Source organism: Aulostomus chinensis, chromosome 11, assembly GCF_037954235.1.
Source record: "Aulostomus chinensis isolate RoL2024-O1b breed Wild chromosome 11, RoL_Achi_v1.0, whole genome shotgun sequence".
NCBI lineage: Eukaryota > Metazoa > Chordata > Actinopteri > Syngnathiformes > Aulostomidae > Aulostomus > Aulostomus chinensis.
The window spans coordinates 6,490,243-6,517,882 of NC_141330.1; the positions used below are offsets into that span (position 1 = coordinate 6,490,243).

The 27,640-nt window shown below is 42.2% G+C and overlaps 3 protein-coding genes across 6 annotated transcripts; all 3 read left to right on the top strand.

The window, feature by feature from the left end:
* The first annotated feature begins 2,367 nt into the window (after positions 1 to 2,367).
* On the top strand, positions 2,368 to 6,897 carry cnr2 (cannabinoid receptor 2). Its single transcript, XM_086217113.1, has 4 exons — positions 2,368 to 2,395; positions 4,211 to 4,256; positions 4,948 to 5,008; positions 5,141 to 6,897. Exons 3-4 carry the CDS (start codon positions 4,972 to 4,974, stop codon positions 6,211 to 6,213), a joined length of 1,110 nt encoding a protein of 369 aa, XP_086073239.1. The 5' UTR covers positions 2,368 to 2,395; positions 4,211 to 4,256; positions 4,948 to 4,971; the 3' UTR covers positions 6,214 to 6,897.
* Positions 6,898 to 9,208: 2,311 nt separating this feature from the next.
* Positions 9,209 to 18,812, top strand: akirin1 (akirin 1). The gene is made up of 5 exons (XM_086217989.1): positions 9,209 to 9,586; positions 15,721 to 15,867; positions 17,798 to 17,926; positions 18,063 to 18,134; positions 18,245 to 18,812. Exons 1-5 carry the CDS (start codon positions 9,382 to 9,384, stop codon positions 18,253 to 18,255), a joined length of 564 nt encoding a protein of 187 aa, XP_086074115.1. The 5' UTR covers positions 9,209 to 9,381; the 3' UTR covers positions 18,256 to 18,812.
* Positions 18,813 to 20,056: 1,244 nt separating this feature from the next.
* rhbdl2 (rhomboid, veinlet-like 2 (Drosophila)) lies at positions 20,057 to 26,273 on the top strand. Of its 4 annotated transcripts, XM_086217993.1 has the most exons (9): positions 20,057 to 20,484; positions 21,209 to 21,364; positions 21,575 to 21,821; positions 22,864 to 23,012; positions 24,664 to 24,776; positions 24,982 to 25,082; positions 25,285 to 25,345; positions 25,441 to 25,502; positions 26,042 to 26,273. In XM_086217993.1, exons 3-9 carry the CDS (start codon positions 21,591 to 21,593, stop codon positions 26,219 to 26,221), a joined length of 897 nt encoding a protein of 298 aa, XP_086074119.1. In that variant the 5' UTR covers positions 20,057 to 20,484; positions 21,209 to 21,364; positions 21,575 to 21,590; the 3' UTR covers positions 26,222 to 26,273. The 4 variants fall into 4 exon arrangements, with proteins under 4 accessions (XP_086074119.1, XP_086074117.1, XP_086074116.1 ...); XM_086217991.1 differs by lacking the exon at positions 21,209 to 21,364; XM_086217990.1 differs by lacking the exon at positions 21,209 to 21,364 and having other exon boundaries at positions 21,580 to 21,821.
* The last annotated feature ends 1,367 nt before the right edge of the window (positions 26,274 to 27,640 follow it).

A 27,640-nucleotide genomic window follows, 5' to 3' on the forward strand; every position in this document is an offset into this window, starting at 1 on the left:
TTATACACCATTATACATATCTGGAGAGGATCGGTTCAGATGTACTTTTCTACTTTCAGAGATGTTATATCTTGCGTCTTTTCTTTTCACACTGTCGCATATCAGCGGGAAAACCAAAATCGCCAAGCATGAGTAAAACATGAAGGTATTGGATTCTTGCCCCGTTCATGTTTTCCTGCCTATTCACATCGGGCATCAGCCTCTGCTCTCTGTGTCTGCTCAATGTCTGTGGGTGTGGACATGAAATCTGATTAATGGATTCAAGCTGGCTCAATGCGAAACAGGAGAGGAAGCCCCGATCTTCATGCCCAGCTTGATTTGAGAAAGGAAAAAAAAAAAAAAAAAGGAAAGAAAAAAAGACATGTTGTTGTCCAACAGATAATTGAACATTTGAGGCTTGGTTCTAGCCTGCGGTCTGTTCTGCTTTGTTACATCAGGCCAGACACCGAATAAGAAGAAATCTCATTGGACCTACGTGCTGATGGCCTGTAATTACATTTTCTTGCCTCTGGTCTGCTCTATCAGGTCACAGGAAGAGAAGATTCAGCAGTGCACCATGGTTTCTCTCCGTCTTACAGGAGTGTTTCAGTCATATTCTACTTGAATACTGGCTCAGTACAAACATGTCATCAGAAAATAATTGTGACCTATTTTTCTAAAATATTTGTTAGTCCTAGTTCATGTCATACTTTTCTCTAATTTGAGGAGCTAAAATAGGATGCTAACTCATTTAAGAATGCCCCAGGTATGTCATTTGCTGTCCTGATTAAATTGTTATTGAACTAGTAATGTACTTTTTCTAGTGGGGCGTACACACACACACACACACACACACACACACACACACACACACACACACACACACACACACACAGTGTCTAAAGCAGAGGGAAGTTGGTATTTGTATCTATTGAGAATCATTTGGAAGATTAAATCACTCAACAACCGTTTCACCTGTCTCCCAATGTTGACGTTCACTGCCCGTTTTCGTTCATGGCTGCTTAGCACCGCCCTCTGTTGGACTAAACACGATATTGCACAACCACAGTGCAAAACAGAAAACAATGTGAAACCTTGAGAATCTTGGTCACTTTTTTAAGGTTATTTTCTATCAAAATCTGTAAAAATGTTGGTCAGCATGCTGCTGTAATAAGACAGTAAAAAGCATAACAACTAATAAAGCCAAATGAATATGTAAGACAGAGTTCAGAGTTCCTACACCTGTTTCAGGAGAATTCTGCACAGTGACACTCGGAGCAAAACCTGTTTCGTTTGCAGTGTTCAAATACACTCATTCATAATCTTTAATTTCACAAAGCAGACATAATTAAAAGCTGTGTTACCGTCATCCTGATGCCCCCTCCCATATACAGAAGGCAAGCAAATTAGATTATTCTTCTAATCCTTCAAGCAATAGGTTATAAAAATAGCAAGGAAGAGACGTGCGTGTCAGTCAAATGAGGATGAGTGGAAAGCAATTAATAAAAGAGAGGGGGGAGAAAAATGTGGCTGCACAAATAGGCATAATCCATAGGTGGGATCCATGTTGGTGGATAGAACAGTGTCTGTGTGTGTGTGTGTGTGGGGGGGGGGGGGGGGGGGGGCGGCAGGTTGGCTGGTGTGTGTACAAATAACATCATTTTTAAAAAAGATAGAGATATAAAGCGACCAAGTGTGAGTAAAAGTACGACGAGTGTGTGTGTGTGTGTTGTTGTTCTTCTTCCTCTTTAAATTCAGAATGAGTGTTCCAACACACATACACAAAACATTAACAAATAAAAAAATGTAATGAAATTTAAAAAAAAAAAATCAATCTGACGTTATTTTAGTCACCTCCAACTGTGGTTTGGTTTTAATCTGTTTTTGCTCATTAAGAAAGAGCAGCAACACCAACGTATCTTGTTACGGCCCAACCTGAGGTAGCTGCAGGGGCTTCTTTCATATCTTTTTCATACTTGCACTCAATAGCTGTCTTAAGTGCTTTCCTCTGTCCTGAGTCTGCCTGGGGAAAGGCAAGAAGGACACACCACTGAGATGTGTGATCGTCACCTCAGTTCCTTTTACCATCCAAGGATTTCTGCAGTTTGTGAAGGACAGTCGAACTAAAAAGTACATCTTTACCTCTGTTATTTTACCACATTGCCATCAGAGACTGCAGCTGTCGTCATCTGGCTTCAAAAGAAAATAATTTGGCAATCATCATTTCTCTCTCTCTCTCTCTCTCTCACTCTCTCTCTCTCTCTCTCTCTCTCTTTCTCGAGTCTGTCATCACACCCATCTAGTCCTCTCCTCGCTGCTGCTGCTGCTCATCAGGTTTGTTTGTGTGTGTGGTCACGGTGTGTCTGCCCTGCTCTCACATCACCTTAAACAGCCACTAAGCCAAGAGAACATAACGGTAAGCTCTTTAATTCAACTGTATATTTGTTTCCCACTTTGTCTCTGTGAAAACGTCTCTCTCTATCTCTCTCTTTCTCTCTCTCTCTCTCTCTGTAAATATTGAACCTTTATTTCTTCTTAATCTTCCGCAATAACTTTTATACTCTGCATCCTTTCTTTAGTGATGTATTTATTCTGTTGATACTACTGCTCCTACGAAAACCAGAGACTTCGAGAGGTCTACTTTTTTACCAGAATAACGTGACATTTTGAAACAATGTGGTAGGATGCAACAGTGACTCAATGGGTTATTGACACATCATATTTCAGCGTGGATGTCGCCAGGGATGTGACTGAAGTGAATGTTTTGTATTATAAATGAACTTTCCTGTATGCACAATTATTTTTTAAAGAATGACTGGTTGTTAAGAGGGGCAGCACAGCTCAGAGGTAGTGGCCATCTAGCAACCCCAGGGTCACTGGTTTGATCCTCACTTCCCCCAGTGACCATGTCCAAGTATCCTTGAGCAAGATACTGAACCCCTAGGGTGAACCCCGACTCTCCCTCAATCCCAGTTGGGATAGGCTCCACCAACCCACCCCACAACCCTTCACATATAAGCAGTATAGAAAATGGATGGATGGTTGTCAGAACTGTCACTCAGGGTCTTCTGCACAAGGGAGAAAGCCTGAGGTGGTGTCTTATCAACAGCACATGCACCAAGTGACAAAGTGTGAGTGGGATGTAACTTATTTCCTGACATACTTTCTTTGCTTGTTTTGATTAAAACACAGACTGCAAATGAATGAAAGGAATTAATGAAGGATTCAGTTACTTTCTTTGATATTTCTATGCGTAAATCATGCTTCCTGCAGGATTCTTGGGTTTTAGGGTTTTTTTTTCGTGTTCATATTAAGGTCTAATGACCGTCTATAAAATATTTCTCAGCTTCGCTCTGCACAAAAAACAAATCATGATGACCACTCCTATTTATCACAACATTATCTACTGTTGTCAAATCTGATTACATCAGCTTTTCAAACTGGGTTTAATCTATTGATTACATATTGGAGGGGCTCTGCTCTATAGAGGGGATTGTTTAATTCACTCCTGACCTTCACCCACTGATTGACTACCCTTCACAATAAAAATTCCTTCTAATTCCAAAGGGGGGCAGTCTTCTTCACACTATTTTCAACAGCCGAAAACAATTGCATATGTAAAAAGAAGCTGAATATGGTTAAAGTATCATAAAACCCAGCGGCAGATGGAAAGGTGTAGAAAATTTTAGTATCATTTGGATCATTTCAGATTAGAGGTTCTTTGACAATTTCATAAGACTCACTTGCACTCAAGGTACAAAGACAGATTATGCCATCGTCACATGTTCATCAAACACACAAACAAATATCCTTCCCTTCGGTCGGTACAAGAGCACTGGTCATACAAAGGTCCATGTTTTAAACTGCAACTTGAATGATTAAACTTTACATGCGGTTGAAATTCAGCATCACATGATTTAAGAATCCAGAAACACATTGTGTACACACAGGTCCTCTTCTTCCTGAAAAGGATTAACTTGTATAAATAGTTCTTCTTCCTTGGATGAGGAGTTAATGGCTATGTTCTACGAGGCTCCTTCTCTCCAGTATCAACATTAGACCATACTATAATGACCACTGTCTGTTCGTCTTGAGCTCTAAATGACTTCCTGTCTTGACTCACAAAATGTTAATGTTTCTATTGAGGTCTATGCTCAATATTGACACAGTAAGGAAAAGTAATCACATCTTCTACTTAACTACATTTTCTTATTATGTCTCGTCTCCACAGGAAGTCCACGTTCTCAGCTGCTCAACATAGAAACCTCAAGCAGAAGGTTTGTCATTGTTCAAATGAGGTTTGTCATTGTTCATTGATTATTTTTCCTGTGAGATGTCACAATTTCTCTTTCTCTAGTTGTTTAGTCTACTTGGATGAAAATGACTGCTATCTAAAAATAAAGGAATACAAATTGTGAATTTAGAATTTTGACAGAAGCACTTTCTTGGATAATTGATTTTAAAAAATGGCAGCACGGTGGTGCAGTGGTCAGCACTGTCGCCTCACAGCAAGAAGGTTCCAGGTTCAAGCCCCGGCTCCATCACAGGATCTTTCTGTGTGGAGTCTCCATGTTCTCCCTGTTCCTGTGTGGGTTCTCTCTGGTACTCCAGCTTCCTCCCACAGTCCAGAGACATCAAGAGAGGACGAGGCTGATTGAATACTCTAAATTGACCGTAGGTGTGACTGTGAGTGTGAATGGTTGTCTGTCTCTATGTGTTGGCCCTGCGACGGACTGGCGACCTGTCCAGGGTGAACCCCGCTTCTCGCCCGAAGGCTGCAGGAATAGGCTCCAGCCCCCCGTGACCCTTAACAGGATAAGCAGAAGACGATGGATGGATGGATGATGGAAGATTTAAAAAATGAAGGATGTTTGCTCTAATCTACTCTTCTATTAATCCTAGTTTTGCTGTTATTTTTAAATTGATATAATCTCTAAATTATGCACTTTATTTCCTAATTACACTCAGGATTTTGCCTGAGTAACAGCTGAAATGGATGAAAGGGAGGTTCCCACTTCTTCACCAATAGGTATGAGGTCAACAATAAACTATCTTGTTTATTGCAACATCATTCAATTTTTTCTTTCACTAGATTTTATTCTTTGATTGTATTTATATTTGCAGTGTATCTTCATTGTCACTCCTGCATTAATCTTCACAGTTAACAACTCTTGTGAGAATCTGGAATGCTTCATGGTCCTGAAGGATGCAGAGAAGACAGCCATTGGCTCCATCTGTTTCCTGGCAGGACCCCTCACACTCCTTGAAAACGCTCTTGTCCTGAGTGTGATCACAGCCACAGCTACCCTGCGACAGCGGCCTTCCTATCTCTTCATTGGCAGCCTGGCCCTGGCGGATGTATTTGCCAGCTGCTTCTTCACCACCAGCTTCCTGGACTTTCACCTCTTCCGCCGCAGCGACGGCCCCACTGCCTACCTCTTCAAGTTGGGTGGTGTCACCATGGCATTCACCAGCTCAGTGGGGAGTTTACTGTTGACAGCCCTTGACCGCTACCTCTGTATACACCAAGCCTCCACCTACAAGGTGGTACTGACGCGCCGTCGAGCCCTGCTGAGCCTGCTGATTCTCTGGAGCGCCACCATCTTCATCTCCTTCTTGCCGCTGATGGGCTGGAGGTGTTCTACAGGTCTTTCTCCACCCTGCTCACGGCTCTTTCCCTACATCAACCAGGCTTACCAAGCCTGCTGGATCAGCTTCATCTTTGTAATTCTGGCTCTCATCTTGGTGGCGTACACTCTCATCCTGTGGAAGGCCCACCGCCATGAATCGTCCATGAACAGCCTCCAGGGGGCAGCAGGGTCAGGCCAGGCCCGCATGAGGATGGATATCCGTCTGGCTCGCACCTTTGGCTTAATCCTGCTCATACTGGTGGGCAGCTGGCTTCCTGCACTCTCCTTCATGCTGGCTGACGTCTCTGTGCTCCTGACCCATACCCAACAGAGGGCCTTTGCCTTTTGCAGTACACTCTGTCTTCTCAACTCTGCGGTCAACCCTTTGCTGTATGCTCTGCGCTGCAGGGAGCTGAGAGTTGCTCTCTTGCAGTTGTTACAGGTTGTGTGTGCAAGATGTGGAAAATCAGCCGATTTCACTCCAAGACAACCCTCTGGAGAGGAGACCAACTGCAGCGATTTCTGTGAGGACAAGATGACCAGAACCACCCAACTCTACTCTGTGTCAGGAATGGTGGACAGGCAACAACTACACAGAAAGTAAAGTTGTTAGGGAGTTAATATGATGTTGTCTTGAAGAAATTAAGGGACAATAGATGGCACAGATCTCAGCAGATTCAAAACCCAATTTGTTTCTTAGGAGTAGGAGTCATAGTGCAGCACTGTTACATAAGTGAACCTCTCTCACATTCAAGCCCTTGACAAGCGAGTTCACTCACTGCTCCTTCATTTCATCGTGTAAATCTCTCTGCATTTTATATGGAGGGATATCTGTGGAGGATGACACTGCACATGCTCTATGGGCAGACCTGGCTCCTCCCTGTTAGCCCTCTGCTACTTTGAAGGTCGATAAATAATGTAATTGAGCCATTATTTTAGACTTTCCAAATGCTTTCTGGTCATATTAATCAAATTCTGATAGTAAAACAAATAATTTTGCAGGAGTTGCAAAATACTCAAAACTATCTATCTATATATATATATATATATATATATATATATATATATATATATATATATATATATATATCATTTTTTAGACAAAAATATTAATGACGGACTTGTTGGCTGTAATACCTGTTTCAGCCAGATGATGGAGACAAAATTGCCACAATATGTTTTGAAACAATAGGTCCCCAACAAGTGAGTGTGAATGGTTGTTCGTCTCTGTGTGTTGGCCCTGCGATGGACTGGTGACCTGTCCAGGGTGAACCCCGCCTCTCGCCCGTAGATGCTGGGATAGGCTCCAGCCCCCCCCCCCCCCGTGACCCTTACTAGTAAGGAATAAGCGGAAGACGACGATGGATGGATGGATGGTCCCCAACATCAGATCACACATATGAGAAGCATACATTTACTCTTACAAAAATATTGTAAGTTTAGGTAATTACATTATGTTGGCATGTCAGCTTTTTTTGATTGATTTTTTTTTTAAATTTACAACCAATATGTTTTACATGCAACAGTTTTAAAATGTAGTTATTTATTCGCAGGTAAGACACGTTTAGTTTATTTCGTGATTATGATTAGGACTGGAAGAACAATTCACTAATGATAAATAAACAGTGAAAATAAAGTCAGGCTGTGCAAAATTAGTTAGTTTTTTTTTTTCAGTATGGATGATGTGATGAGCAAATTTAACCTGTAACCTTTAACCTCTCTGCCTCCCTTGTCAAAACTTTAGAGCTCTCATACCTATTAAACCTGTGAACCAAAGTGCTGACCTTTGGGTTCAACACAGTAGAAAGGTGGATTTATTGTTAGCGTGCTTGTATATGAGTGTTCGTCCACCCACGTGCAGGAATAGGGAACTATGTGGGTTGCCTTTCCTATCTGCACATGAATGCCAGGACTCCACAAAGGCCCCACACATAGGAGGATTCCACACAATGTTCACCACATGAATCCAAGCAGTGTGCTGAGGTGAATGGGGCACATGCCAGGAGGAGAACGAGCACAGACACTGGAACACTCTTTGCATAGTGACAACTGGCAGTTAAAGACTGACTGCAGTTAAAGCACATACTGATGTGCACTTAAACTCACAGGAACAAATAATAAGATGGATGAGTCATTGACAGTCAGAATACTTATTTCAACCACTACGATTAAAACTCTACTTGATAATGCTGTATTTTGACTCTTCAGTGGTGAAACCTACTTTTCCAACATCCTCACAGGTAAAGCCGGCTGGTATTGCAAAGCATTCAGAGATCCGACATTTTTAAGAATCCCATTTTCTGCATCAATCTTTACTCTAGAGGAGACAAACACTGTAAGTCAACCATGCCAGAAAAAGTAAATCAGTCAGTGTTGGGTGGAAAATATGGGATTGTCTGATGGGAATAGATGCCAGATGGTGAACAGAGGGTGTGCAGCTGCATTTATGCATACCTTGTCCCGAATCCAATAATGTGAGGGATTATTACAGGAAATATGTACAGGAAATATGTACGGTATGTCACTTTTATGGATTTCATCAAGCAGCTGAGACGTGCGTTCAGAATGCTACACGTAACAATAAAATAACATGTTTCAAAAATGCAGCAGATGTGGAATCTATACACTTCCTTTTGGTAATCAATATCAGGAATGGATTTCCTATATGCAAGCTTAGCGATGTGATTCGATAACACCGGTGACTGTTTAAGTTATTTGTTTTTACAGTCAGAAATCAATCAACCAGTGTATTATAGCAAATGCATTCTAGTTCATGTTCAAGTCATTGTTACATGTGAAGAATTAAAGGAGAACATCCACTGGTGAAGAATGAGGTACAAACAAAAATAGATGGATTGACTCAATCCAACATGTTTCGATGAGTTTAGTGAAAGTCGATTAAGAATGTTTTCATACATAAACCCAAAAAGCTGAAACGCATCTTTTCAGTAATAACATTTCAAATATGGTGACCCTTGAAACCAAACCCCTGACAACTAATAAGTTACTTAATTGATCACTGAATTGAAAGGAATGGGAAAATAGACTGTGTTTTTGATTAAGAACAAAAAATTATTTCTTTTTTTTCTTTTTGTTTTATTTTTGATCGTATCAAATAACACATTCGCAGTCATCATCTTTGGTTTTGGGAAATTATGAAGGGTGTTTTCACAATTTCCTGACATTTCACTTACTGGACTGTTCCATTAATGAACTTTGTAACGAACTTTCTTTAAAACATGACAATATAATACAAGTATTTCGTCAATGTCAAGATCACGATACGATCTAGATCTAGAGGGGATTAGTATAATTTCAAACCTACCTGATTTACCTTGCCACCACTAGAAGACTAGTCAATTGGGTTCAATCGAAATAACAAACATCAAAAATAGGGTGTGACAGGAGGAAAAGCATAGCGTAAAAGACATAATGAGAGTATCAAAATAAGAAATGATTACAAAATCCAATCATTTTACATTTAAAATTTAGTCCAGATGACATTTTGACTTCAAATCAACCTGTGATCAGAAATACGTAGTTGTTGAAGTGTGACAACCACCCCTCCATTCTCAAATGGTAGGACCTGCCATTGTGACGTTTTAAAAATTCAGCAGGCAGGGTCGACAGTTGGCTCTTCACTCAGAGAAGAAATCCGTTGTTGTGGAAAGGAAGAAAGGCTCAAGGAATCCGAGGGACTCTCAACGCTCTAACCGCCAGATTGTCGCGGATCTTTTTTCTCCAACTTGCTTTTCCTTGCTGTTTAGCGAATATGGCTTGTGGAGCTACGTTAAAGCGGTCGATGGAGTTCGAGGCCCTCCTCAGTCCTCAGTCTCCTAAGCGGCGAAGGTGCAATCCTTTACCGGGGACTCCCAGCACTCCGTCTCCTCAAAGATGCAACCTCCGTCCCCCAGTCGACAGCCCAACGCATTCGATGTCTCCTCCAGCCATGGGAGGTGAACACAGACTCACTCCAGGTACAAATTTCAAATATTTTTTGATGGTTTTTCTACGTCTCAGGGTGGGTGTCATGGGGGAGGGGGTTTGGGTGGAGTGGAATAGCTAGCTTGCTTGCTAGTTAGCTAGTTGCTAGAATCAGAATGGGGGTTGGAGGCTAAACATTAGCTAAGCCCAAATAACGCCGTTTAGGGGAACGTCGTTGTTAAGTTGCCAGCACTTATAATTTGACTGGTATTTATTAATATTTTGACAGTAGAAGCCCAATTGAAGTAGCGGCTATGTGGCTCTTCTTTGGAGACATCTTGCTCAATTGCATTTCTTGTAGACTCAGTTAGCTTACACTGGTAATTGATTTACTCATATAAAATTAAGATGCGAAGTTTCAATGGCTCTTCTTTCTGTTACTGAACTACTCAAAGATACGTCCCTACATGCGTCATCATTACAATACGCAGCCATTGTTTTAAGTTCATGTTTTCAGCAAATGAGTCACTGAAATTAAACCACACAGACACACACATTGTATGTATATGTGTGTGTGTGTGTGTGTGTGTATGTATGTATATATATGAGTCTTTGTATTAAGCTTGTGTCGAATTAAACACCTGGGTGACTATATGGCCTGTTTGCCTTCGAAAGAAGACAAATGGCTTCGCAGCAGCAAGCACATCTTCGTAGCTGTTGATTAAAAGCTTCCTGGGCAATGTTTCTCAATTTCAGTGCCACAACTGTCTGCATTGAGGTAAGGGAGATGCCACTATTCCCCACAACATTCCCTTTTCCTCATCGGGACTAGAGGGCATTGTTCATTTCCTTTTATACATATTCTATTCTCTCCCAGTGACTAGAATATGCAGCATGGGAAAGGTGAGGTGCAAAAGCAGACATAATTACCTGGATGTCTCCACTGCGGCCCAATTAGGTTTATATAAATGTGCCAGCTCCAGAGATCAAGTAAATGAAACTAATGTTGTTGTTCTAATTTGATTGGAAAGTTCTGGACATGAAATTAAGGACTTAAAGTCTGAGACAGTTGAACCTTCTACTGACTACTACATCGATACTGCATTGATGGGTATCAGAAGGGATTAGGTTAAGCGGAAGAAAATAAGTGCATCCAGATTTTTTAGCAGTATTGTCCAGGCCTGTTAAAACAACACACTTATCTGCAGTAACTTGGAGAGTCCATCCTGTGTTCCTTCTGTATCTTACAGTGTAAATCTTACAAGGTCTTTGTTTTAACCATTTTTGCCCCGTTAGAGAGACGATGCTTCATGTTGCACGTCACTCTAAGATGACTCTTGGAGTTGTGTACATCTTTCACGGAGAATACTCTGGAAAATTTACGGATGGCATACATGCAAATTGGTGTTGAAAGAGATGTCAGTGCAGTTAGCATCCTGTGAAATTCCTTTGTATCTGCTAATGTTGAGCTAATCATGGAAAACAAAAGATTCAGAATTGTCATGGAGTTTTATTTTCTGAGATGGTACTGGTCAGTTCCATGAAGATAGCTGAAGCCAGGAGATGAAGACATTTTCTTGTTGCTGTAATGGTTCATGCCATTTTATACGCAATCTGACTAGTGTCCTCTACCATGTGGTGTTCATGGTGTAGCAATGTTGCATATAAACAGTACATAAAGAATCATGAGGATCAGTTTGCTCCTAGTTGTCTGGTCTAACTAGGCTTATCCAGCCTGAACTCCATGTTCAGAATCCAACAGGCGTCTCGTGTGTTCAATTTCATCCAGACTCTGGCTGGCTGAATTACAGCACAGCAGCTGCAAGATTGAAGCAATGTTTGTTGCAGACACGAGGTTCAGATACCAGGTATTATGCTCACCTTCACCCAGAAAGGGGCCCCTCATGTGATTGGTACTGTAACCCTGCCTTCCTGTTGTGGTTAGGTGAGTGAAAGCATTTTTGTATTTAGCTAAAAATGAGATGCCCTCCCTCCCAGCTGTCTTTATACACACACCAGCTTGTCTGGTTGGCTTGGTGAACAGGGCTGTGTATGTGCAGGCGAGACACAAAGAGGTGACATTGCACAGGTATCTTCAGGCAATTATTTTGTGCTGTAGTTAGGATCTCGCACTCCATTCTCCTGGCTCATGCAGTGCTACAGGTCAGGGCTTGTGCTTTTGGTGTAACTCCCCCAGATGACAGATGCGTTTGGTTGACTTCCTGGGGCTTGATGCTACCTCCAAAGGCATGGCAGGTTTACAACTTAAACAGAAAATTGTGCAGGTTAAAGTTCAAATGGATTTTGCTGCAAGAGCGAAGGAAGCTGTTCATTCTATGGTGGCCAATATCGCCCTTTCAGGGATGTTAGCGTCTGCGTATGTTTGCAGGTTGTTGTTGTTTGTTTTTTTGTACAGAACATAATGCAGAAAAATATGTTTTTGGGGTCATTCAGAAATGGTGTCATCATGTAGGCAGTCAGCTGGAGCAGGCCTTGACTCCATCGTTTACAACACTCTCAGCACCGTCTGCAGCACAGCTGGCTTTAACAAAAGCAAAAGCTACATGTTTATTGCAGTGGGGATTTTCACTTCTTGAGTTGCTTTTTGAAACAGTGACTTACTTCTATAAAACCTATTTTCATAAGCAAGGCAAAAAGCAATTCTGATTGGAGTGATTACATGAAAAATCAGCCACCCCCAATTAGGGAAGATTCTTCTTCTTCATCACTGTGCTTTTGGGTTAATTCATCAACAGCTCAGCCCGGATTCAGTTTCTCTCTCTCTCTCTCCTTTTACCAGTCGATGAATATCAAGTACTGATCCAATACAAGTGCCCTCTCGTCTCCTAAAATAAATTCTACACCTCACTACACAGAAGCCTCCTGGGATCATCTGTATGTCTGGAAACATAGCCCAGGGATTGCTGTGGCCATAAAAAGTGAGCACATCGCCCTTTAGATCTTACTACATGAAATCAAACATGTCAGGAGATTATTTATTCTTCAGTAGAAAGCTTCTTGATGGTGAGTCGTTATTTCCCTTCTCTGCTGTATTTCAAACTAATGGTGGTCACTGTTGAATTCATTACTGTAGAACGGTAACTTGAACTGACCCATAATGCATCAAAAGCTACTTCCTGGCAGTTGGGACATTCAAACCCCCCCCCCCCCCCCCCGCAATCCTTTGGCAGTGGAGGGTGAAATGAAATGAGTCAGCTTTGTTTTCTTCACCACCATGTCAAATGTATCTAGCCGATCTCTTGTCGTATTCAGTGTTTGGTCAGTGCCTAATCCTTTTAGCTCAGGCTTTTCTCCACTCATTTCCCTATTCCCGGAAGTCTCTGTGATTGATTGCATGGCCTGCTTGTGGCAGGCCATGGATGTTGCTTGGCAACATCCATGGCGGAGATTCTGAGGGGGTCACTCTTAAGTCAAATGTATACAGGAGAACTGCTATGTAGAGTTTTATAATATTTCCAGTGAGCAGTGTGAATGCCTAACATGTCTAATGGAGATGCAGTTAGAAATGGCTCAGAAACTAGACACACTTTCAACCAATCACATGCAGCTATGTCAGCCTTTGTTGTTTTTAAGTTGTTCAGATTGTCTCCAGGGGGGAGTTTGCCTGACTGTTCATACAAAGTATGTTTTGAGTTACAAGTTTGTCCCTCGACAACATTCTGGAACTCACCTCTGCTCTGTTCGTGCATTTCAATTTAATATAATGGAATTCCATAGAGAACCTAAGTTTCTGTTGTGGTTCCGTTTTAAGAAACTTTCTTCATGGTAGCCACTCTGCACTGTTTGTGTGATGGTCTATTAGAATAGGGTTAGTTCCTGTTTCTCATACAGGGGCTCCCCCAGGAAGGAAGGTTGTCAGCTCTGGGACATTGCCGCAGGAAAAACAGCAAAATGCCATCAGTGATTTATACCCACACAAAATTCTTCCAGCTGGTCCAAATGATATGACTTGTCATCATTACTGGCTGGGCAATCCACAGAACTATAATGGTATCGGATCTCATTTTCAAACCAGTCACACATTCAGCCCCCCTATTTTAGCTTGGTAATAATGTGTGATGAACAGTGTATTTCTGCCCCAGCATAGTTTGGCAGAGCAGACTAAGGTGGGCCTTCAGGATCATTTTTAACTCTCTTATCAGTGTCACCAATGCCACTGAAGGGATTCACTGAAATGAAAAAAAGTCCAAAATATCCAAAAGCAACTCCAAGTTGACGCAAACTCTGATTTCAGTGAACGCATCAGCTGGCTTTTCTGGTGCGTTTATTTCCTCATGCATCCTCTTGTCGAAGTAACTCGTTCAGATGTTGTCCCGCTAGCCGGAGCGTTTCAGAAGTGGGCGCGTTTGACCTGCCCAGACTTGTTCGTTTGGTAGTTTTCCCTTGATTCTGTGCTTTTATCGTGAATAAGAAGGCTACGTAGTTGGACAGGCATTTTGTTATCTTTCCATTGTGGTGGTTGTGGTTCTTCCTTAGTTTTGGTGCTGTGGCTTAGCTCCTTCAGGAAGGTAGATTCAACGCAAACTGAGCAGATATTATTCTGTTTTGTGTTAACTGACAGCGTTCCTCTTAACCTGCTCAGGCACATCTTCTCAAAGTAGAGCTGAGAGACTCTTGTGAAACGTGCTGCAGCGTAATCCAAACAGTTGTCTAGAATTGGTGCTATCTGCCCCTCCAGCTGCGTCTGAGCCCCACTGTATCACACGCAGACCCGGTGGGATTCTGCAGTTGTACTAAAAGGGGGTACCCATTTACAACGCCCCCATCAATGCTGTTTTTACCAGCCTCCTGTAACACCCCATGACTTCTGTTGCCACTGCTCAGCAAACGTTACATAGATTTCTTTAAAAGATTGTTATGAAATGTATTTATATTTGAATTTGCTGACCAGTCATCAAATAGTTTTTGTCCCAGTTGTGGCTTGGGACATGATGTCATCCAGCAGTGATGTGGCTTTATTTGGAACTGGCAGATTAGGGTGCTGTTGTGTTACTCTTAGAAGGTTTCGGGGGCCAGTTACAGTAAGAGGAGGGGTCTCAGAGAGGGCACCAGTTCAATAATGCATGACCACATAAGATGGCTTTCTTAAAATGGCTCTTCTAGACAAGATCCTGCTTTCCTCACCATCCACACCAGCTTACTGATCAGCAGGCTGAATAGACAGCTGCATGACCTAACCCCCCCACCTAAGATAAATGAAGCATGGTTCCCGAGATAGAAGTGCAACATGTACAGCAGCTTCACCCCCTGTTGGGATTGAGTTAGATAAAGTCTCCTGTGTTCAGTTTTTAGCCCTGAGAGAGGCCATGCTGGGGGTGTTATCCCCCTCAACAGTTTCTTGCATATCGTTTTCTAGGGCTGTATCCTTACAGCATGATGTTTAGGTGTATTTAAACACGTGTAACCTACATGTATGTGACAGCTGCCATCCATGTTAACGTCTTCATTGAATGTCCTCCTTAACCTAAACCAAACAAACATGTCACAGCTGCAGTTGGAATGTTTATTTCAAACTTGTACTTCCTGTTGGCCAGCTTTTTGCAGCATGGCAGGTGAGATGTTACAGAGAAAGTGATCATTTTTCATTCCGTGATTAAAAAAAAATAGCCACTATTGATGTTGTCATGGGTATTGCGTTCCAAGAACATGGATAAAACAATATCCCAGTTTTTGGGACAACAAATGTTGCATAGATTTAACTTTTTTCCCCTTTTTTTTATATAATATAGACTTTACTGTCTGTTCTTATAATGCAGAAGGTTCCCAATGTAGTTGCTCTCATTTAGGTGTTTTCTTTTTATGTAGTTTCTTTGTCAGAAAATGGGATAGATATAGTATTTTTGCAGTTCGTAAACAATACTGTTGCTGTGTATTGGAGTCTATATATTTTAACTTCATGGGTGTCTTAAGGTTGTCCAAACTACCACACAGATCAACTCACTGGGCGTCTTGCATTATCATTTTGCAAAACTATTGTTTATCCTAAGCACACCAGCATTTTAGTCTTAAAACTCGGTAAAGAAGTGTTTTCTTTTGGGAAAATAAACGGGCTGTTTATACTGGAGGCTGAAATGGAGAGAGGAAAAATGTGTGCTTATAAATGTACTCATAAACTCTGATTTCAGTTTTTAAACCATTTTTATCCCTTTGTCTTTGCTCCCCACAGAGCAGATCTTCCAAAACCTCCGCCAGGAGTACAGCCGGATCCAGAGGAGGCGGCAGCTGGAAGGGGCCTTCAACCAGGCTGAGCCCTGCAGCTCCAGCGACGTCCCCAGTCCCAGTTCCTCCCTCAACGCTCCTAGCTCCCCACCAGGTAGGAGCGCTGACTGTAGGCCAAACAAACACCTATTATCTCTTGCATGACCCCTTCATATTGGAGCTTTCGGAACGTTTACGACTCCGATACGTTTTTGAGTCTCTAGAAAAGCAGTCTCTGTCTGACATGGGAGAATTTTGAAATGTAGGAGGGCTTTGAGCGTCAGCAGGTGATCAGATAAGCTGCCTGCCTTGTTTTAGTCAGCTGGGACATAACCAAAAAGAGAAAAATCAAATATCTGTAAGCTATGTTTTGGGTTAACTTGTAGCCAAACAGTAAGTAATAATGAGGTAATGAGGGATTTCTTTCTTCTTTTTTTTCTTCTTCTTTTTTTTTGAGAAATGCCAAATAGTCAGTGAATGCCTCTTTGTAGATAAATGTCAAACAGTTTAAATTTGTGAAAAGCATGCTCCAGTCATTTTCATTTCCTCCAATGCTGTCATGTCATAGATGTTTGTGAGGGAACTTCAAATGAGCAAAAATTCCACAGTCAAAATTGTTTTAATAACATATTTGAGTTGCAAATATCATTTGTATGATTCGCACAGAGAGCTCCAAAATGAAGAGTTTTTGTCTTTGGAGATGAGGTAAGAAGTGTGATTTGGCGAGTTCAAAAGGTGAAGTAACTGTCTGTTTATTAATTAAATGTCATATGTAAGAATAAGAATACTTTAATCCCACACAGGGGAGATTTAGACAGTTTCAGCAGCATTTACAGAGGGAAGAAGAAAGAATAATATAAACAAGAGAGAAAAATATGTATGAAATAAGAAACAAAAATTAAAATTAATATAACATTTATATTGGAAAATTTACAGAGAAATATTTGTGATAATAATATTTAAATATTTCATCATCAATTAGGACTCTGTTTAAAAAAAAGTATAAGTTTGGTGAAGTGTACACAGTGGCCTCCATCCGAAGCAATCATAATGTGCGAAAGCCAACTGATGATTCTCTTCTACCACTTCAAATTAGCACAGACTTGATAACAAACTACGCCGCGAGCAGGTGAAACCTCAGTGGTGCTGGATAATACCAGTGCAGTTTGATTTGTGGGGAGCAGTTCCAGTGAAGGCATGACATGTAATCCCAGCCCGAGGTCTTCAGGCTGCTGTGCATAGTTTCCTCTCACTCGTCAGGATCGTCTCGTACATCACACTGACTGCATTGTTATTAGCTGGCCTCTTCCCGTCTCAGACTACCATTAAACCTTCATCTTTGCTCTGACACCATCGACTGATTTACATCGGAGTCTAAACGGATCATAGCAGACCTCAAAGGCTGCTGGGTAATGAATCACCTCGACATAAATGCTGCAGTTGCAGTGTGAGGGAGACGCTGGGGAAACTCAGAAAGGAACCATATTAGCGCTGCATGACCCTGCTGGGCTGGCAGAGGTGAGGGCGGACAGGAAGCAGAGCTGTAAATCAGGCTGAGCACCTATTTCCAGAGTGGAAGCCATTTTCTCTTCTAAAATCTGGACAGTGTGGGATGTTCAGCTGTGGACTTTACAGAGGTTGATGCATGTAGGAGACACATTCTCACCTCGTGGAAGCCCTCAGGTAGGTTTAGGTGAGGGGCGGGGCACGAGCCAAAATGTGTGCTGTGGTCAGTGCCTGTTCTTAAACCTTGTCCTTTCAGTTAAGCATGTTTGTCTGCATCTTCATGTAAATGGCCCCCTCAGGCTCCGGCTCCTCTTGTTTAGTTGCGTGGTAGAAATGTCGCCCACACACCTACCCTCTGAATTTTCCAGACATGACCTGTGCTATTCAGATATGCATCAATCAGCTTTGTACACACATTCAGGTCCTCCAAGATCAGACCCTTTCATGGTTGCCGTGCCTTTTTAAAGCAGCTTAACTTCCTGCCATGCAGACGTCTGATTGCAGTCGTTTTCATGGCTGATCTGATTTTTGTTTCCCAGGTGCCTCAAGGAAGGACCAGCCCTCATTCACACTGAGGCAGGTGAGCTACCTGTGCGAGCGCTTGCTGAAAGACCACGAGGAGAAGATCCGGGAGGAGTATGAACAGATCCTTAACACAAAACTCGCAGGTAACAAGGAGAATCCCAGCTCTGTTTTATATATGCTTTGAAACGTCCAGACCTGGAGGGAGAGGGAAAACTATTCTAGTGCAGCTGTTTTTCACCTCGTCCACCAAGCCTCACCTGCATCTTCTCGTCTTTTCAGAACAATATGAATCGTTTGTGAAATTCACACAAGACCAGATCATGCGAAGATACGGGGCCCGGCCTGCTAGTTGTAAGTACTGAAACGGCATATTCTCATTCGTAGGCATCCCTATGTGATCTTATTTTTATGTTTTTTTGGTCTAATTTTTAGCACTCAGTTGTTCATTTCATGTCTTTCAGATGTCTCTTGAACTCATTGATGAGATTCCAGCTCCCTCTCACAAGATGGCTGCCCTTCTTCTACCACCCTCTTCCACTTGATTTTCATTTTAACCGAGAAAGACACACACACACACACACACACACACACATACATACATACATACCACACATACACTTGCACACACACTTCAAACTGTTCTGGTGCCATGGTTTATCCACTTTTAATCCAAAATTTGATTTGTCTTCAAAACTATTGCGGCTGGCCAAAAGTTTGAAGAATCTGAAAGATAAACTATGGATGAAACCCACTGGTATTTTTTTTTAATTTTATTTTATTTTTTGGTTGCCCTTTTTCCTTGTTGATATGCTCTTTCTGAAAATCCTGACTAAAACAGATCTGTGTCAAATCTCTTGCCGGCGCTGTAGAAAAAGCTTATTGGCTCATGTGATCATTCTGTATAACCTTTCAGCAGCTGTATTTAAAGGCTCCTGCTTCTCATGTTGTCCCACTTCCTTCCCCCACCACACGTTACCTGACAATGTGGGTTTTTCTCCCTTTTGAAAAAATAAAAGTTCTGTGATTAAAGTCCTGTTGTTGGTGTTGTAATTTTAAATGATTTTTTTTTTGGGGGGGGGGGGGGGACGCCAGCTCTTCCAGGAGATTCCTCACTGACTTTCTACATGTAAGCATAAAGGATGGGTTTTCTGACTCACACAGGAGGCTGTTGATCATCCAACCCCTCAGATTTGAGAGATAATACACTCACTTGTACTACCTGCAGATGTGTTTAGGTGACGGCGCTCTTCCAAAGTATTTCAACAGGAACCAAATGTCAAGGTGTGATGTGAAACTGCAGCAGCTCCATTTCTGACAAGCTTTTTGACTGGGGGGGGGACTCCAGTCTGCTTTTGCTCTGTAGGAATACTGATGGAGCTCTGCAACACTATTCTTAGTTGGCGTACTGCTGCAGATGGTCTGAATTTCATTTGGCCTCTTCTTTTAGGGCAGCAGGTGGTGGAAGAGGCTGAAGCATCACCTCGGAAGCATCACAGGAGCAACTGATGTGCGTTTTCTAACGGCGTGCGTCCGAACAAAACTGTTTGAATTTGGTTTTTTTTGGTCACATTCATGTTTCTGCCTTGGATGAGGCCTTGTGAGCTCCTGTGTTACCTGTTTGAAGCAGCACCTGAAATGCGGGGATGATTTTTACTCATCATGGCCTGAAATGACAAAATTGTTTTTTAGGTGCGTTGTAACTAGAATGCAGGGATTACAAGTTATTGCAAATTTACATTTGAACACCAATGTATGATTCCCCTTTTCAGTCAACCATTAAATAGTGTATATTTAATATTTATTGTATGTGAAGGATTTTTTAATACTTATATTTATACCTTGTTTGCATCTATTTCAGCAAGTACATAAGATACTGAGACTTACATCAAGGTTAATAGTATTTTTTAAATTTCAATACTCAAGAAAGGACAAAAAGATACTCATTTTGTGATTTTCTAAGATATTTCTGACAATATAAAGAGAATTTGTAGTTGGGTAGCACTAGCACATATGCACGCTGTATTCCACCCCAAACTGGTCCGTTGTCTGTAATTCTGGGCTGCAGTGCCCCCGTGTGGCAAATGTAGGTAATTCACCTTCATCCCTTGATTACATTTAATTGTTATACCTGTATAACCTTTTTCATACATGAAACTAAATCAAATGCGCTCATTGTTTGTGAATTCTGTAACATGGAAGTTAAAAGGGAAGAAATCGCTCGCCCGTCCGCCCCCCCCCCCCCCCCCGTGCAACAGAGTCCGTCTGTGACGTCACTGATCCCAGGTGTGGCGCTGGGAAACAGGTAGATGCGGTGGCTGTCGTAGCCGCCACAATCAGAGGGGTCGTTCACCGTTTTACTAGGCCGCAGTGAACCGAGCGAGCGCGCACCCGCGGTTTGTTTGGCTCCGGAAAGGAAATTGCTTACAGAGGAAGAAAAAAAAAAAACCCATTGACGGCTATAATTATCTTCAAGTGCTTTTTTCCCTTCCTCTCTCACGGGGACGGTCGGTTTGAAGACGGGACACCGCGGCGACGGAGAAGAGAACATGGAGGGACGGTGTTGATGTGCAGCGTCTGGAACCCGGCAGCGGTTAATGCGGCTTCCACCTCTCACCGGGCTGTAGGAATAAACCGGACTGACAGATATTTATGTGTTTGGGATCATCTGGAGACACCGGCGCGCTTCCTGTTGACGGTTTAGGTGAGTCGGCTTGAGATAAATCAACTAATTGATCGGTAAAAAATAAATATAATTCTAGTTTGCAATCATTACTGAAAGCGCCAAACAAGCGTTTTTATTGTAATTGTAGTCAGAACGGGAGTCAGCATGTCAGCAGCGACGCCCAGCAAACAAACAGGAAGCATCAAATTAAGTCAGCTGCTACTGGGACTGAGCCCACACCGAATCCGAGCTGTGGGGTAGACTGGAGTAGTTCGTTACCTCCAAAATCATCTTCTTCATCATGGACGTTCCATGCGTCGCAAGCGCGTTTTTCCTGTAATTCGTTTGATTTTATTGTCGACAGGTAAGTTGAACTGCGTCTGTTTAGAAAGGAAATGTCTGAAATGCAGACTGTAGAAACTCCAAGAATCATGAAGTCCATTACTTTTAGAAGAATGCACATATTTGAAATAGTATAAATACCCGTGCGCAAGTATGTACTAGTTGAGTCTAAAGAGTACTAGGAGAGGAGGAGGTAGAAGTACTCAAGATCCCGCTCCAGATTTCATTCATTGTACTTGAATGTAATCGATATCTGAATTTAAAGGGCTGGATCTGCTTGATGAACTGATTTTTTTTTTCTCGATTGAGCAGAAATGTAAAGATACCAAATCCATAACTGTTAGTTGGCCCGAGTGTCTGACGAGATATTTGAAGAGTTGTTTTTTTTTTTTTTTTCTTGCTATCACTTTTCTGACCCCAGACTACATCCGCTGGCTGGTGAACTTACCTGGAACTACATACATGCTCCATGAAAGTCTTACAGGGAATTCTTTTACCCCCCCCCCCCATGTCCTTCTGAGACTCCGTTTATTGTCTGTGGGAGAAGCACAAGGGGATCAACCTGTTGTAGTTCCAGGTAGTCAGAATAGAGAAACATCTGTCATTCTGTATCACTGCACTGACAGCATGAGTGTGGATTCAAGAAGCAATATTTTAGGCTTTCCAAGCAAGTTGGACTCCACACAATTCAAATTACTGGTAAATTGATATCAAGTAACTGAAAGTTCAGAGAAGTACTGGACAAATGCATTTTGCTGCCAGGCTCTGTAAGTCTGACTGTGTGCAGGGCAGCAGCAGCAGCGATGGACGACGTGGACCTGGAGCAGCAGGAACCGTTCCCCGTGGACCGAGACGGGAGGCAGATCCGTGCTGGAGCAGATCAGCTCGACGGGAAGCGCAAGAGGACGTGTTGCGAGAAGTTTCAAGAGTCTGTCTCCAAATGGATGCTGCCAGAAGACGCCCGCAGCACCTACCTGGAACGGGCCAACTGCTGCCCGCCTCCCATCTTCATCATCCTCATCAGTATCGGAGAGGTGAGGGTTTGTGGTAACCAGGAGTGCAGATTTTGGAGGTTCGGGTGGGAGAAGAGACTTCGGCTATTTCACAAGTCCTAATTTTAAACAAGCATAGATACAATTTGATGGAATGTGTGAAATCTAAACGTAATGAAAGTGTTATATTTGTTAAACTGGGGGGGGGGTGGGGGTGCACTCGAGTTATTTAGGTCAGATATTCCCCGTGAATAATCAGTTTGTGAAACATTGCTTGTTTTTGTGCTGCTGTCAGAATTAATTGAAGGCTTGGCGTTGAGGTCTTCTCTCACTACGAAGCACTTTTCTTCAACAGCTCACTGTTGGTGGCTCACAGACATCCAGTGTTATTTCTCAGTGTAGATGAACGAAGCGTCTTTGTCAGTGTGTCCATGCTTGTACAGATACAGTGAGCGGTGACATGTGAGCTGTCTCTCATCAAGGGTGAGAGAAAGATGGCGGTGCAGCAAACTTTTAGACATCTCACTGACCAAAGACGAAATTCAGGCTTCGATCAAAAGAGTTGTAAAAGAGCGTGAAGTAGTTTTCGGGGGAATTGTGCGTTTTTTTTTGTACTTTTCAGGAGTCTGACACTGTTTTCATGTATTTGGTGTCCTGTAAAGTTCTATGAAAGAGCAGTATTATAGTTGAGTGGCTAACATAACTTATTAACGCCTCCAGCAACAAAACAATGGGGATCTCATGCAGGCTTCCTGTCTCAGAGTATTAAAACCCCTAATCTAAATTGAATAATCCTGATTTTTTTTCTTCCATACAATAAAAACCAAAAAAACTTAATCATGACTTTTGGGCAATACTTTTTTAATTGAACGGAAATGTTTCCAAGAATTGCAACAACTGGAACTGTAATAGGATATCATACAAGCCAGTTATCCACGGCGACGGCCCCAGCACGCCTGAGGCCTTCATGGTCTGAGACCCAGGAGAGCCACCCCGTCACAGCGGCATTGTTATTATTATTACAGATTGAACATATTTGGTATCTTTCCTCTGAGTTTGTTTGTTTTGTCTGTGTTTTTTGTAGCTGGCAGTGTTCATCTACTACGCCGTGTGGAAGCCACAGAAGCAGTGGGTGACCCTGGAAGAAGGCATCTGGAACAGCCCCCTAACATACAAGCCAGACCGCAGGCAGGAAGCATGGCGCTTTATCTCCTACATGTTTACCCACGCCGGGTGAGTGTGGGAGCGGCTGCTAGATACATCAGTCATGTGGAAGAAGGTTGACTCACACACCTTACTGTAAACACCTTTGTTTTCTTGTCCCATGTTGCGGTCTCTGATGTCATCAATACTTCCTCCTTAATGACTGTGACTGCTGGAACTTCTATGAATAACAGTTTTCAAAGGTTGCTGTTAGCTTTTCGAGCTAATTGTGGTTGGTAGAACCCTTGTAAAAAGCACTGTGGCCGTCATAAGAAATCTCTCAAGCACAGGAATCACAGTGAAATTAAAACTTGCGGCCAGAACAGTGGCGCTTTATCAAAGAGGAACTGTGGTCATAAACCCTCGCCAACACCAACTGACCGACAATCAGCAGGATATTTGTTTTAAAGATAAGTGGTGTGACACTCTGTCCCGTCTTCAACAAATCCCACAAAAAAAAGGCTAAAACTTACATCCCCTGCAACGTTCACCTTCGCTGTTGTTCAAAAACACACCAGCAGGTCCGAGTGTTGCAGCCGGGGACGGTGAGGATGGACGTTAGCGGGAATCTCAAGACAGGATCAGACAAAATGAACGTGGCTGTGATTGAGTCCTGGAAAGGTGCGGTCCGTTTCAGCTCGTAACCGCATTAACGTGGTACAGTCTGGCCTGGCTGAGAATAATCAAATTAAAGTGTCACTTACAGACCATCATCCCTGCTTATTTATTAACAGGTGGAATCAACCTCTGCAGATCCATCAGCGTGATTTTGCTAACGTGATTCCAGATATTAAGGAACTGATTCAGGGCTGTGGAAAATAAAACTTTTTTTCATATTTTAAAGTGATGCTGCACCCAAAAAGGTTTTTTTTTGCTTTTCAAGTACTCACAAATGTGTTTCTTGACCTCCAAAAAAGATGTTTTTCAACACTGCAGTACTTCTTTGGCACTTAATAATGCAGAGAGAGCCGGCCACTTATATCTAATGGTGACTGACGGCTATCAACAGCAAAACTGTCAAATAACGTCCGTTTACGCGCTCTCAAACGGGACGGGGCGCTAATCTAGATTAGCTAATTTACAGGTCAGGAACCTTTTTCCTTAGAGACAATAACAAATCTTTAGACCAGAAGAGAGAGCGTTCCCAAGCTTTGAGGAGCAGATGTGATGTGACATGGCAGCATGGTTAGTTTGTGCTGAAAATATAAGAAATGTACATGTTAAGTTGCTTTGTTAGGTCAAACTCTTGAGGTGGGTGACTGAAGTCAAACCACACGAGTGCATTCGTCCTGGCTGCGTAGCTAACATCATGTTAGCTCTCTGGCTAATCATTAGCTAAGCGTTAATAATCCACACGGGTAACGGGAAATCAATTGAAATGTGGACCTCTTGAGCTTAGTTTGGTCCTGCGTTGGCTTGTGTTTCCGATGACGCTGTTGTTTGTCACTTTCTGTTCCTGATAGCAGGAATAGAGCACATTTCCTGTGGGTTTGTCATGTGAAAGCCCAAATGGGACTTTCCTCAATCCAGCTTCTTGCACTCTACAAATAGACACCCAGCTGCCTGAACTCCTCTATAAATATATGTTATTTTGTTCTCCCTCCTGCGCAAATACAGGAGTGTAACATTTCTCCTGGATGGTGAAGCATATTCAGCTCATGACATGCCTCCGCCTCTCTAGTGTGGAACACATTCTGGGCAACCTGGTGATGCAGCTGCTGCTGGGAATCCCATTAGAGCTGGTCCATAAAGGATTTGAAGTGGGAATGGTTTACCTCGCTGGCGTCTTAGCAGGTGACTTGTTGCTTATGAAGTTTCCTCCTCCACTAAAACTAAGCTGATTGGTCCATGCATTCCAAGAAGGCTTCAAATCCCAGGATGTCAGTGTGTGAATGTTATGCACCCAGACATCTGCTTCTTATTCATCTTGAAGTTTTTCCCCAGTTTGTGTTCGATCAAGCAGGATCCACCGATGGTAAACATGATAATTTCCCCTCAGGCTCCCTGGCCAGCTCCATCTTTGATCCTGTCAGTGCCTTGGTGGGGGCCTCTGGGGGCGTTTATGCTCTAATAGGAGGCTATTTTATGAACGCAGTGGTGGTAAGTTTACATACAGTCTAATAAAAGCAACTATTGAGCTGCATGTGCTGGTTTTGGAATGTAATGTTGAAGTGCCGTTTAGTCTGAGTTAATAGATATGAACTTGTTTTTGAACTTCATATTTGCAGGAGTATTTATGAGAGACCTGCCTGCTGTAAAAATGACATTAGTCTTTACAGCTGTTAATGGTTTTAATTCACAGAATTTCAGAGAGATGATTCCTCTCCTGGGAGTGTTTCGTATCCTCGCCATTGTCGTAATTGGTAGGTTTCTTTATCCTGTTTGTTTTTCATTCAATTAGTGGGATCTCATTCAAATAATGTTTGGGACGTATTAATTGACTAAAACTCTTTTTCAGTCGGTGTAGATTTTGGATTCGCCTTCTACAGAAGATTTGTCAGCGACGAGGATGGTTTGAAGGTAGGATTTCCTTTCTCCTGCTGATATCTGCAGACAAACTGAGAGCTAAACTTTGTCAAGCGTAGCACGAGCCTGGAGCTAATCCAGCCAACCTCCCCCGACCTGCCTGTGGTTCCTGATGAATTTTCTCGTTGCAGACAAGATCAGCTGCTCATGCTGGGGCTTGAGAAATCATGCTGATACACAGCCACCTCTGTGTATGGGCGTCCAGCGATAGAACGATACCCGGCACGCTTTCCACACAAACTACTACTTTTTAGAAACAGTCCGCATTCAGCAGCGCTGACACATGGGATAGTTACACTTTTGAATAATAACCCAAATCCTGAAGGCTCTTCTTCTGTGCCTTTACAGTTTATGATAGGAAACCTGACTCCTATGCCCTCCCCCACCCACCACATATCCTCTCCTCTGATTTAGTGGTTAAACTGGTCCTGCGAGGTTTTTTACGTGTTCACCACGTTCATCAGTTGGATGACATTTGCTGAGGTTTCTGCACGCTAAACCTGGAATCTGAATAGATCTCTTTGTCCCCTCAGGTGTCCTTCGTTGCCCATTTCGGAGGCATCGTGGCCGGTATGACAATCGGCTATGTCTTCTTCAGTGATTATAACAAGAAGCTACTGAAAGACCCTCGTTTCTGGCTTTGTATCGTGGGCTATGTTGTCTTTTTGATCTTCGCTGTGCTGTTCAATATCTTCCTCTCACCGGCACCATAAAGCTGCACTAGCACACTTTTTTTTTTTTTTTTTTTTAATGTCAACACTAAAAGTCTTAAAGTCAAACTCAGGAAGCTCACGGTCACCTCCAGGGACTCTGTGAATACAGGGTTTGTTGTATAAATTTTGCTGAGTATCATATCTTTTTTTTTAAAACTGAATTTGTGAGTTTGAAAGTGGAAGGGTGCACCCTGCTGCTCATAAGTAGCATAGCAGGAGACTTGATATAAGTTTTATACAATCAAAATATGCTTTTGCATTTAGAATAGAGAATTTTCCTATTTGTGATTTTATCCTTGCTGTAACTTTCTGTTTGAGTGTCAGGCAATAAACACATTTCATTTTGTTTTGCACAGCTAGAAAAAAAATGACAAGACTCTCTGAAACTTCCAGTATTCTTTATAAAGTGCCTTTAAATGTGAAATTCCTCATACAAAATTTGAATTAATCAGAAAGTGATAATGCTAACAAGTTTGCAGAGAAGTCTCAGGGACATTGAAGAAGTGACCGATGTGCACCAGCGCCTCCTTGTATCAGCAAAACATCAGGCTCTAGTCGAATGCCACATTGCGATAACAGGCGATTGGTCACATTTAAACTTCACTCAAATTTAAAACACTGCATTTTATGTTCTTACGTAATTGCTTTTTTATCTTTGGGGGAAAAAAAATCCAAATGTTGCCTTTATACACAAATATCAAGCTGTAAGGTATAATTTCTGCTGTTATTTGTTTTTACTTTTTAAATGTAGTTCAGTAAAAGTCTGCATGCCCCCCAGAGGTCACACCTCTGAGAAAGCTTGTTGAACACAGTGTTTGAAAGGTTCTAGGTAAACTGTAACCAAAGATCAGAGACTTCCGATACTTGGTCTTGAATTTCTGTAGCTTTTTTTTTGGGGGGGGGGGGGGGTCGTTCATTTTTTTTTATGTATGTTTTGTTAAATTAAAACCAGAACATCTACAGAAATGGAACAGGAGTATTGATTTTTATCTGCCGTTGTATGTAAAATGGAAAGTTCCATAGTTTCCTAACTCAAAGCCGTCAATACAACTTAGTGTATCAATGTTCAGTTATTATAAATCGTTTGTTGCCACTGTGACATGGAGGGAAATGCTTTGTTGTCATGTGTCGGACTGTTCTAGAAACCAATGATGCGATTGGACGGCAGCGGACAACCAGTCAATTTGCCACGACTGTGTAACTTCATGGCGAGGAGCTAATGAGGGTCTTGCTGAGCTCTAAAAGAACGTCAATTACACGAAATTCACCTTTCAACAACAACAGTCAACCTGACACCTTAGCCATGATTTATTTGTGTAAAGTGACAGGCACAGTTCACAAGTTTCTAATTAAAACAAGTGGATAATATGCATTTTAGAATCCTGTATAGGACAGAGCCGTTCCATACACAGAGATTCA

What these genes read in the sequence shown, in the direction of transcription:
- akirin1 (XM_086217989.1), top strand. Translation starts at nt 9,382, where the DNA reads ATGGCTTGTGGAGCTACGTTAAAGCGGTCGATGGAGTTCGAGGCCCTC. An exon ending in CGCTCCTAGCTCCCCACCAG is followed by an intron (nt 15,868 to 17,797) that starts GTAGGAGCGCTG and finishes TTTGTTTCCCAG; the next exon opens with GTGCCTCAAGGAAGGACCAG. An exon ending in CCTTAACACAAAACTCGCAG is followed by an intron (nt 17,927 to 18,062) that starts GTAACAAGGAGA and finishes TCGTCTTTTCAG; the next exon opens with AACAATATGAATCGTTTGTG.
- cnr2 (XM_086217113.1), top strand. Translation starts at nt 4,972, where the DNA reads ATGGATGAAAGGGAGGTTCCCACTTCTTCACCAATAG. An exon ending in TCCCACTTCTTCACCAATAG is followed by an intron (nt 5,009 to 5,140) that starts GTATGAGGTCAA and finishes TAATCTTCACAG; the next exon opens with TTAACAACTCTTGTGAGAAT.
- rhbdl2 (XM_086217990.1), top strand. Translation starts at nt 20,433, where the DNA reads ATGTGTTTGGGATCATCTGGAGACACCGGCGCGCTTCCTGTTGACGGT. An exon ending in CCTCGCTGGCGTCTTAGCAG is followed by an intron (nt 24,777 to 24,981) that starts GTGACTTGTTGC and finishes ATTTCCCCTCAG; the next exon opens with GCTCCCTGGCCAGCTCCATC. An exon ending in ATTTTATGAACGCAGTGGTG is followed by an intron (nt 25,083 to 25,284) that starts GTAAGTTTACAT and finishes TTTAATTCACAG; the next exon opens with AATTTCAGAGAGATGATTCC.